We start from the raw sequence: 12,232 nt of genomic DNA, 5'->3' as shown, positions 1-12,232 counted from the left end.
TAACTTATCATTTCAATCGGCTGCTGTACAAGATGACTGGAGCATAGCTAATGTGACACCAATTTTTAAAAAAGGCTCCGGAGGCAATCCCAGCAATTACAGGATGGTAAGCCGAAATTCAGTACCAGGCAATTTGGTTGAAACTTTAGTAAAGAGCAGAATTATCAGAAACATACATAAAAATTATTTATTGGGGAAGAGTCAACATGGCTTTTGGAAAGGGAAATCATGCCTTACCAATCTATTAGCATTTTTTTAGGAGGTCAACAAACATGTGGACAAGGGTGATTTATTAGATACAGTGTATCTGGACTTTCAGAAAGCCTTTGATAAGGTCCCTCATCAAAGGCTCTTACGCAAACCAAGTAATCATGGGATAAGAGGGAAGGTCCTCTCCTGGATCAGTAACTGATTAAAAGATAGGAAACAAAGGGTAGGAATAAATGGTCAGTTTTCAGAATGGAGAGAGATAAACAATGGTGCTCCCGAGAGGTCTATACTGGGACCAGTGCTGCTCAACACCTTCATAACTGATCTGGAAAAAAGGGTAAACAGCGAGATGGTAAAGTTTGCAGATGATACAAAATTACTCAAGATAAAGTTAAGTCGAAAGCAGACTGCAAAGAGTTACAAAGGGATCTCACAAAACTGGGTGACTGGGCAACAAAATGGCAGATCAAATTCAGCATTGATAAATGCAAAATATTGTACATTGGAAAACATAATCCCTAGACTACATACAAAATGATGGGGTCTAAATTAGCTGCTGCCACTCAAGAAAGAGATATTGGAGTCATTGTGGCAAGTGCTCTAAAAACATTTGCTCAATGTAAAGCATCAGTCAAAAAAGCTAACAGATTGTTAGGATCCATTAGGTAAGGGAAAGATAGTAAGAAAAAATATCATAATGCCACTATTTAAATCCATGGTATGCCCACACCTTGAATACTGGCTTTAGTTCTGGTCACTTCATCTCAAAGAGATATATTAGGATTGGAAAAGGTACAGAGAAGGGCAATAAAATGATTAGGGACATGGAACATCTTTCATATGAAAAGAGATTAAAAAACTGGGACCTTTCAGCTTGGAAAAGAGATAATTAAAAGGGGATATAACAGAGGTCTATGAAATTGTGGTTGGTGTGGAGAAAGTGAATAAGGAATTTACTTCTTCACATAAACACAAGAACCAGGGGTCACTAATGAAATTCATAGGTGGCAGGTTTAAAACAAACTAAATAAAGTACTTCACACAACGCACAGTCAACCTGTGGAACTCATTGCCAAATGATGTTGTGAAGGCCAAAACTATAACGGGGCTCAAAAAAAGAACTAGATAAATTCACGCAGGATTAGTCCATCAATGGTTATTAGCCAAGATCATATGGAATGCAACCCTGTGCTCTGGGTATTCCTACCTTCTGATTGCCAGAAGCCGGGAGTGGATGGCATCTTATTGCCTGTTCCGTTCATTCCCTCTTAAGCACCTGTCATTGGCCACAGTTGGAAAACAGGATACTGGGCTAGATGGACCATTGGTCTGACCCAGTATGGCCATTCTTATGCTCTTACATACTTATTTGTTTATTCTGCCTAGAATAATACATCTAAACAGCTTACCTAGTATAGGCATTAATTTAATGCCCTTCCAGTTTGACACTGACTGAAGTCTCCTTTCTTTGGCAGCTTCACTATATGACCCCTTTCCTACATTTGGTAACTTTTCTTCTTTCCATAATTTTTGTAAGAGTCCTATCAAAATGTATACCTTTCTTCAAGTTTGCCTTAAGAACCTCTGGAATGTTACCCAGAACTGACAGCTTTCCACTTTTTAGCTGATTACTGATGATCTCTACTTTTACTCTGGTGATAGGTTCTAGTTTGATGCCCAGATTTTATCCTTCCTCTATATCCGAGGGGAATGCCCACTGGCTTGCCATTTAGTAGTTAAATAAAGTACTCCCTCCATACATTTAATTGTTTTGATTTCCTTATTATGTTGTCCTTGTTGTCCTGAATTGATAAGTTATTTGTTTTTCCCCTGACAATTACTGAATGATATTGTATACTGTCTTCGTGTCATTTTGTGCTGCAGCAGTCCGTGCATCGGTTGCCACTTTATCTATAAATTCTCATTTGTCTTTCCTGGCACTCCTTTCAGCCCTTCTGCTTTTTATGGTGTATTCCTCCTGGAGTCAATGTGCATGTGGGTGTTCTTGTTCCTGATTTTAGTTTGTTTAATTTTGCATCTTCTATTTTCTGCCATGTATCCTCAGATAACCATTCACTGCAGTGTTTCTTCCTGAATCCCAGCACTTCTTCAAAACTTTTAGTGATAGTTTCATTTACCCATTTCCATTTGCCTTCCACTATTCCATTATCTTCAAGCATCTGTTGTCTATTTGCTAATGCAATTCTAAACTCTTGTTGCATTGTCATCTGTTTTAGCTTGGTGATGTTATAATGTTAGGAATCTGTTGTTCAGACCTTTGTTTTTATTTTTATTCTCAATTTACCTATTATTAATGCATAATCTGTTCTTATATCTGTCCCGTTCCTTTGTACATCTTCTAAAGTTCTTCTCCATTTGAACCAAACTGTAATATGATCCATTTGGTTCCCTATTCTGTGATCTGATGACCAAGTTATCTTATGAATAATAAGGTAAAAGATGATATTTCCTCCAATGAGGAAGAAATCATTCCACAAAAATCAGCAAACATTTCACCATTTTCTTTCATTCAATTTAGGCCTTCTTTCTCTATAATTACTTCCCTGACAGTGTTATTGCTCCCTACTTTAGCATTCATATCTAGGTCAAAGGGTAGGAGTCAGACTTTAAAGCAGTCCACTAGCCCATCTGCTAAAGGGGTTTGGAGTGGGCTAATGACTCACTATTGTAAGAAACAACATCATTATAGAAATGTACACTATTGCTTAGTTCAACAAACTCAATCCAACTCAATTCAATTCAAAACAGACTTATAGGAGAGACAATGAAGGGAAACGGCTAAACACACAAGGAAACTACTCTGCTGATGAATTTTCCCTTTCCTAAATCCATAACCTAAATTGGTACGAGAATGTGCAGTGTGAAGAGACATGATCTCCCACTGGTGGGAGGAGGCCAACTAGCTCCTCTGGATGTGTGTGCTGCTCTAATGAGGCACATCTGCACAGCTTGTTCCTCCTGGAGGAGGAGGGGCTTATAAGGAGAAGCCTACCATAGGAAGGGTTGGTGACCAGGAAGAAGGCTGCTCCACTCAGAGACTGTGGGTAACAGAGGCAGGCTGGGTGAGGAGGAGACAGCCATGGATCACATCACTTCCAGAGCCACCCCAGCTGACAGCCAAGTAACATCTCAGGAAGAGAGGTGGAAGGTAAACCCCGTGAAGGGGCAACAGACTTTCAGAGACTGAGCCTGTAAAGCCCTATCCAAGAGCTGTCTGAAAGGCTGACCACTGTTCCAGCCAGACCCTCCTCTTTAACAGGGGGCAGGGAGAAAGAAGAACCCACCCACTGCTAGGGAGCAATTACCTCAGAAGACTTCCTTAAATGCAGCGACTGGGAGAGTAGAGAGAGTAAATGAAGGTCAATAGGACATGGGGGGAGGGGGGCTAAGGGGTCCCACCCCCTCCTACATGGGGACACTATATAAGCCTAGTAACATGGTCCAAACAGCAACAGAAATGGACAGATATAAACTAGCTATTCTAGGCCTAAGTGAAATGAGATGGGTAACCTCAGGACAAATACCTTTTGTCAACTGGACACATCCTACCATTGTCTGCCAAATGCCAGTGACACACACAGAGAAGGCAAAGGTCTTCTACTATCAAGGAGGGCAGCCAAACGCCTGATAGAATGGACGTGAGTTCTGGAAAGCATAACAACAGTACAATTTACATCAAATTCCAGAAAGTGTCCATTATTCAACGTTTTGTGCTCCAACAAATCAAGTTAGCCAAGAGGAAAAAGAAAACTTCTACTTGTGGCTACAGAATGCCCCAAGAAAAAATGTCCTCCTAGTAAAGACATTTTACAGATAGGAAAGCAGAGGAACAGACCAATTAAATGATATGTCCAAGATCGCTCAACAGGCCAGTGGCAGTTGCAGAAAGAGAACACAGGTCTCCTAAGTTCTAACCGAATGCCCTATTCACCAGATAACACTGCTTCTCAGTGATGCTAGATTGTACTGAAACTAAACACAAACACTTAAAAATGTTATGACTGTGAAACGTACTCACAAAAGCTGAGAAATTCAAATTGAATATTAAAGTTCAATCCTTCATTAATGCCCTTCTGAAAAAAACATAACTCAGTGCTTGAAAGACACGCCTGTTTTAGTTTTGCAATTTCTGGCTTATCAGTCTGAGCCATAAATCTTGTCTACACTAAAGATTTTTGTCAACAAAAGTCAGCTTTCTTCGACAAAACAGTGGAGGTATACACACTACAGTGCTTCTTCTGCTGACAAAACTCTCCTGCTTTGCCGACAAAATAAAACCACCTCAACGTGAGGTGTAAAGTTTCTCGTAGCTAAGTTATACTGATGAAGTGTCAGTGTAGATATTGCTTATATCACCGTAAATGGCCTCTAGGAAGTGTCCCACAATGCCTATGCTAGCTGCTCTGGTCAGCAGTTCTAACAGTGCTGCTCTGCACCAAGGTACACAGGCATCCACCCCTTGCCCTTTAAAAGCCTAGGGATTTTTGAAATTCCACTTTCTGTTTGATCAGTGTGGAGAGTTCACATCACATCTTCCCAGCTTACCATGGCAGCTCCATGCAGCAAACGTTCTCCCATTTGGAGCACACCAGAGCTATTGGATCTGATGAGTATATGGGGAGAGGAGGCTGCGCAGTCCCAGCTCTGTTCCAGGTCATAGAAACTTAGATACTTATGGTCAGATTTCTCGAGGCATGTTGGAGAAGGGCTACGAATGGGAAACGCATGTGCCATGTGAAAAAAAAGGAGCTGAGGCAGGCATTCCAGAAGGCAAGGGAGTCAAACCGTTGCTCTGTTGAAGACTTGATGCTTCTATAAGGAACTGGAAACCACCCTTGGCAGTGAGCAAACTCCACGGCCAAGAGTCCTGTGAATACTTCGGTGGGCAAAGACAGTGGACTCAACACCAAGGATGAAGTCATGGACGAGAAGGTTGAGTTGGAGGACGATATGGGACAGACAACAGAGTTGTCTGGTACCGTGGGGAGTCAAGACCTCTTCTTGATCCCAGAGAGTTCGAACCAGCCCCGCATGCCGTCTCTGATGTGCAAGATGCAGGAGAGGGAAGCCCTGGTAAGTGATATTTTTGAGTTGATGCTGCTCGGTTATATGAGACAGAGCTGTGCTTTAATGTGTTATAGTCTACAAGTGGGTGAAGGGATAGAAATGTACAAGACTAGCTGGTTTGTGTGCACTTCACGTTTCCCTGTGCAGCTAAGCCATGTGGCAGAAAAGTGTATTAATGCACACTGAGATTTCACAGGAATCCTCCAGAGAGATCTCTAGGAAACTTTCCTGGAGTTACTTCCCAATCCTCTGCCGAAGGTTTCTTGGCAGAGCTGCTTTGTTCCTTCCCCCATTGTAGGAAACTTTCTCGCACCAAGCGGCAAACAGGTGAGCAGCATATGGACCTGATCTGAAGCCGCTCGCATGCGGAAGATGCAACCTTGCTTACCCTCAGGAGTGAGATCTCGGCTTCTATCACCCCCGTCTGTGGAAAATGGTCGCAGAATTTATAATTTTGTCCCTAGTTGCCTGCAGTGATTCCTTTAGAAAACCACCAACACCCTTTTCCCAATCTTGAGCATGTTGCGCCCGTCCCCTCCAGAGTGAACTCACCATGTTCGGGGTGTTTGCCGAGATGTGTGCTTGCCAGGGGACAGTGAGAAAGAGGTGTATTTTACTATAATGATTTTATGCTGCGAGTACACTAACAATCATGCTTCTGTTTGTTTCTTGTGCTTCTGCAGAAGTGGCCTTCAGGGAACTGCCTACACACCAGTGGAGTGCCTCCGCCTGATAAGGAAGCAACTGAGGATGAGCAAGGAGCACATGTTTCAAGAGGTGCTCCAATCCTCAGATGCCGAAAAACAAGAAAGCAGAGAGCTGAGAGAGACTTTAAATGAAAATTATCAAATAGACAGGTAGGACAGAAAGGAGAGCCAGGAGCAAATTTTAATGGACCGAGAGCGGATGATAAAAGTGATGGAGGACCAAATGGAAATGCTGAACTCCCTAAATCACGATGCAAGCAGAATTAATGTATGATTACCCCCACTTCCCTATACAGAACTGCTTGCCATGCCCTCCCCAAACTCCTCCCACACATTCCTTCCAACCTCCCGGCCAGTCTTGGTACCCTGTTCACTTCACCCCTGTGGACAGCTTCCAAAACGATAGCTGGACTTACACACAGCTATGAGAGCCTACATTACCCTTAACTATTATCTCCCTTCCCACCAAAGACTTTGTGTGTGTTGTTAATTGGTATTTTAAAAAAAAAAACATACTCTCTGAATATTTTCATGCAAGGCAGCAAGTTAACAAAGTATGTGCTGTATAGAAAGACACATTACTGCTGCTCATCATCAAAATGATACCTCAAGGCCTCCCTGATTCAAATAACCACCTGTTGTGCCTCTCTAATAGCCCTGGTATCTGGTTACTCAAAATCAGCCACCGGGTGATCCACCTCAGTGCTCCACCGCGGAGGACACTTTTCACCCTTAGCCTCACAAATATTATGGAGCACAGAGCAGGCTGCAATGACCTTGGGAATATTTTCCTCATTAAGGTCTAGCCTGCCATAAAGGCAGCACCAGTGTGCTTTTAATCTGCCAAACACACACTCTACTGTCATTCAGCACCTGCTCAGCCTGTTGTTGAAGCACTCCTCGCTGATGTCCAGATTTCCTGTATAAGGCTTCATGAGCTCTGGAAGTAAGGTGTACGCGGGGTCTCCCAGGATCACTATGGGCATTTCAACATCCCCCATTGGAATCTTCTGGTCTGGAAAGAAAGTCCTGATTGCAGCTTTCTGTACAGGCCAGTGTTCCCAAAGATGTGTGTGTCATGTAGCTTCTCTGACTGTCAATGAATATCCATGGTGATCCACAAGCACCTGCAATACCATAGAGAAGTATTCCTTTCTACTGATGTACTCCGTCGCATGATGGTCAAGGACCAAATTTGGGATGTGTGTGCCATCTATTGCCCCGCTGCAGTTAGGGAATCCCTCTGCTGCTAAGCCATCCACTATTTCATGCATATTTCCAAGACTCACAGTCCTTCATAGCAGTATGCAATTAATGTCCCTGTACATTTGCATTAATACAGCCCCAACAGTGGACTTCCTGACTCCAAATTGATTTGTGACCAACTGGTAGCAGTCTGGAGTTCCCAGCTTCCACACGGTGATTGCCATGTGCTTCTCCACTGAGAGGGCAACTCTGATTTTGGTGTCCTTGCACCGCCGTGCTGAGGCAAGCTCTGCACACAGTTCCAGGGAGGTGGCTTTGTGCATCTAAAAATTCTGCAGCCACTACTTTTCATTCCAGACCAGCATAATGATGCGATCCCACCACTCAGTACTTGTTTCCTGCGCCCAAAAGTGACAATCCACCATATGCAGCTGCTCTGTGAATGCCAGAAGTAAGCTGGTATTGTTTCTTTCCATGGCACACAGCAGGTCAGGCAACTCTGTTTCCTGTTCAGATGGAGAGCTCATGATATACTGCATGACCACCCACAATGGGTTCAAACAGTGACCACAACAGTAGAGAGCAGTGCAGGATCAATTCTTTCAGATAAAGATGGCAGGCAAACAGTAAACAAGGGCCATTAAAAATGCCACAAACACATTTGGAAACCCGTGGAATGTTGGAACGGAAAAACCTGCATCATGGGACATTGAGTCCGCATCCAAGATGCACTGAGATCCACTCCGCCTTCTCACAACTCCTAGCTGCAGAAGGTGGCGAGTTGCACAGTGGGATAGCTACCCACAGTGCATTTCTCTACTACTGATGCTACAGTACCAATTATGGACGCACTCCATCGACAGAAGGAGCATTGCGTGAACATGCACAAGCGACGTAATTATAGTAATTATAGTTTTGATTGTAACTTGCGACGACAAAACTCTGTCGTGTAGACAAGGCCATAGTCTTTGTTTAAAAGACTAGTCACAGTAAAACAAAAGATGAATGCACATTATTCACATGAATGAATGCATGCATGCACAGGAAAGGCCAGAGATTCTGAAACCAGTACAGAAGTGACTACAGGTATTTTAGCTCTCATTGAGTTTCTAACTACTTACAAATCACCGCTGATTGTTTTCAACTCACCATTCATTTCCCTGTAATTTTTTTCTAAAGCCCCAAATGCTGCAACTGGCTTAATGGGGGTAGACTACTGCACCCAGAGAGGGCCCAGTTGACTTCAAAGAGGCTCTTCATGGGTGCAGCAGTCTGCCTGAGCAGACTAAACTGAAGGCTAGGTCCCACTGTTTTTCCATGTTAAAAAAAAAAAAAAAAAAAAAAAAAAAAAAGTGTTTACTACGTTACTTCCCTCACGCATGCAAGACAGACCATTTAACAACATCTAGAACTTACACACAAAAGGCTTTAGAAAAAACACTGTACACTTACCGCATGCAAAAGTTGGTTTAATGAGCCATTTGTCATGTATTCGGTCACTATTCCCAGAAATTCAGGCTCATTGCAAATTCCCAAAATTGGTAGAATGTAACTGAACCTGGCTTTGTGTAAAATCTCTGCTTCTTTCAAAAGGTTATTTCTTTCACTGCAAGAAGGAAAGAAATATTAAATTACTAAATCAGTGCTAAGAAACATGCAATTATGATTTGGTTCATTTTAATATATTATATTTACTTGTAATGTAAGAAAAGAAAATACCAATCAATATTAATGTAACATATACATGAAAGTGCATTGAAATAGCTTATAAAATTAATATCTCACTATATGAAAAAATTGACAGTATTATAATTTATTTTCTACTGCACTGCTTGTATACAAATATCACAAAATGCTTCACAACAGATTACTATCTGTAGATGCAAATACATGTAAATCAGATGAGTTATGTTCAACCACACAGTTGCACTGATACGCCACAACAGGATTAATATTTTTCAGCAAGAATATTTGAGCCTTGCTGTGACAGATTGTCTTTCCGGTATTTGTACACTTGATTACAATTCTGTGATACTGGAAACATGGGTAGGTAATATAATGGGTGCCATTAACATTTCCGCATTTATCACCTTAGTTAACTACAGTTAATTGTTAGTGACAATTAGTATTTGCTTGCATATTTTACATAATGTGGTACCCACCATAACTACAAATGGGAGTTTTCAATAATACCCATTGCTTTTTTAGTATAAAGTGGGGAAATTTTCATATTCATCTCATGAGCCAAAACTAATGGAATTCAAAATATCTCTAGCTTCTTTGACTGAGCAGACACTGATGCACCCTAGGAAAATACAAGTTAAGATAAATATATCTGAAAACAATTATCCAAAGGGGAAAGAAGAGAAATGGCTCAAATGAACTATTCTTGGTTATCAAGAAAATTGTTCTTATCTTGCTTATCAATTAAAAAGATATCATCAAAGACTGGTTATGGCTCTGAAAGACATTAAAAGCAAAACCACCCACAGGAGATGCTTTTCAGCAGTATGAGAAGATGTGTTGTATAGCTGGAAATATACTGTCTGTGGTGTTTCAAAGAGGGCAATACAGTTTGATATTGGTCTTTAATTCAAGGGAACAATATCAAGAAAAATAAATTTCTCGCCTTCAAGACTGCATGGAAAAGCTTGATAATGTGACCTGAGTGGACCTACAGATTGAAAAACAGGGAGGCGGGGAGAATCCAAAATATGGAGTGGGAGTTGTTTGGTTTTCAAAATCATGATATTTAAAACAAATGAATTTTTGAAGCCTGACTTTTTAAAATAAATATAGAATCATAGAAGATTAGGACAAAGCAGGACGAACCCCAGCTAAATCATCCCAGCCAGGGCTTTGTCAAACCATGCCTTAAAAACCTCTAAGGACGGAGATTCTACCACCTCTCTAGATAACCTATTCCAGTGCTTCACCAACCATCTAGTGAATTTTTTTCCCCCTAATATCCAACCTAGACTTCCTCCAATGCAACTTGAGACCATTGCTCCTTGTTCTGTCATCTGCCACCACAGAGAACAGCCTAGCTCCATCTTCTTTGAAACCCCCCTTCAAGTAGTTGAAGGCTGCTATCAAATCTCCCCTCACTCTTCTCTTCTGCAGACTAAATAAACCCAGTTCCCTCCCTCAGCCTCTCTTCCTTAGTCATATGCTCCAGCCCCCTAATCATTTTTATTGCCTTTTACTGGACTCTCTAAAACTTGAGGTTGGCAATACTGGAGAGAAAAGCCTGACACTATCCATAAGAAAGGAGGCTAGGCAATGAAAAGGAACTAAACCTAGACGTTAGGTCAATGGGGTTGTGCACAGGTGCAAGGATCTTGCCATATAGCTAACTGCAGGATTTGGACACCTAAGGGTAAGAGCCCACTAGATACTAGATTCAGAGCAGGGGAGGGAGAGTCTTGGAAACTAAGATTAGTTTATTTATTACAGAGAAGATTAGAATGTATAGACCAATAAGACAAAATAGGTCTTTCTTCAGACAAGGAGTGTAGCATTGGGCCTTGAAACTGAATAGATACAGAGAAGCAGGAGTTGTTCCTGATGGTGCGAGAAAGCAGGATATTTTACTAGACACTATAGAAAATGAGAAGGGTTAAAAAGCTGTTTGAAGTATGGAGGAAAATCCATAAATGGAGAGAGAGAAAGAAGTAGGGGTTTTCCCAGCCTAATTCCATAAGGAATATTCTGTACTGGACTCTGATGTAAACAGGAAACCAGTGTAAATTTCTAGAGGGAGGAAGTGATGTGTACTTGTTTTTACGAAAGTTGAGAGGAACTCATTTTGAATTATCTGGAATTGAAGGAGACATTAAAAAAAGAGAATTGTAGTGGTCAGATAGAGGGATGAAGACATGAATAAGAGTTCTTCCAGAAAATTGGTTGAGAATCTGATGCTTCATGGCGGTGAGTTTTTAGAGGCAACAGTAAAACATATTTACACCTGGATGATGAGCAGCAAAAAAGTTTGCATGACGAAACACTAAACAACCTGTCTTTATATTTTAACATTGAGCATATCATTTATCATCAGTTGAGCACCTTTCTTTGCTAACTTTTGTCTAATCTCAACAGAATGATTTCTCATCTTTCTGAAAGCCTTACATTTACTTTTAGGGATGCCAAGACTAATACCAATACACATCTTCTCTCAGCAGCCACTACTTTTCAGCAGTTGAAAGAGGAAAAACTCAAGGATCAATATTTTGAATTTGGCAATTCACTTTTAAAAAGTAATAAACCAATTGGCTTTTTGACATATCTTGGTCAAAGCACTGTTGTCAAAAACAATGATCACCACTCTGATCAACTTCTGATTGAAAAAGAGTTACACTGAAATATGTGGGACTGTTGCCCTTTGGAGTTCACCGTGCTAAAAAATCACGACTTCATGGTTCATGACAACATTATCTTAAAAACAACAAGAGTCCTGTAGCACCTTAAAAACTAACAAATTTCTGCAGGCATAAGCTTTCGTGGGCTGCAACCCACTTCGTCAGATGCATGATGTGGAAACCACAGATAGGAGGTATATATATACATCCAAGGGTTAGAAACAGAATAGGGAGGGCTTTATGTTATGTTTCTCACCCTTGGATGTGTATATATATACACACCTCTTATCTGTGGTTTCCACTTCATGCATCTGACGAAGTGGGTTGCACCACATGAAAGCTTATGGCCACAGAAATGTGTTAGTTTTTAAGGTGCTATAGGACTCTCATTGTTTTTACTGTATACAGACTAACACGGCTACCCCTCTGGAACTTTTCACTATCTTAAAAGGCCATGATGATATACAGTCAGCCAAGGAACGTATCTGAAACACACAGGAGGCTAGTATACAAATGAAAATGGGTTTGATGACCTCCTATTAGCATGTAACTGTATCATCACAAACTCCACCAAGCAGCAGAGTCAGCGCAGTCATTCCAGATTAAACTACTAGACTGTAAACGACTCAGGGCAGAGCTTTGCTTGCTTCTCACTGCGTAGGT

The 12,232-nt window shown here is 41.3% G+C and overlaps 1 protein-coding gene across 1 annotated transcript in view; it reads right to left on the bottom strand.

Moving 5' to 3' along the window:
• RIPK2 (receptor interacting serine/threonine kinase 2) overlaps positions 1–12,232 on the bottom strand; it is a 42,010-nt gene that overhangs the window by 28,032 nt on the left and 1,746 nt on the right. The window contains exon 2 of the mRNA XM_067558251.1: positions 8,664–8,817. Coding sequence (XP_067414352.1) covers positions 8,664–8,817 — 154 coding nt within the window. The remainder of the gene's footprint in view (positions 1–8,663; positions 8,818–12,232) is intronic.

Source organism: Emydura macquarii, unplaced genomic scaffold, assembly GCF_026122565.2.
Source record: "Emydura macquarii macquarii isolate MOO-44397 ecotype Brisbane River unplaced genomic scaffold, CSIRO-AGI_Emac_v2 contig_1897, whole genome shotgun sequence".
NCBI lineage: Eukaryota > Metazoa > Chordata > Testudines > Chelidae > Emydura > Emydura macquarii.
This window is presented reverse-complemented; position numbering and strand designations above follow the sequence as displayed.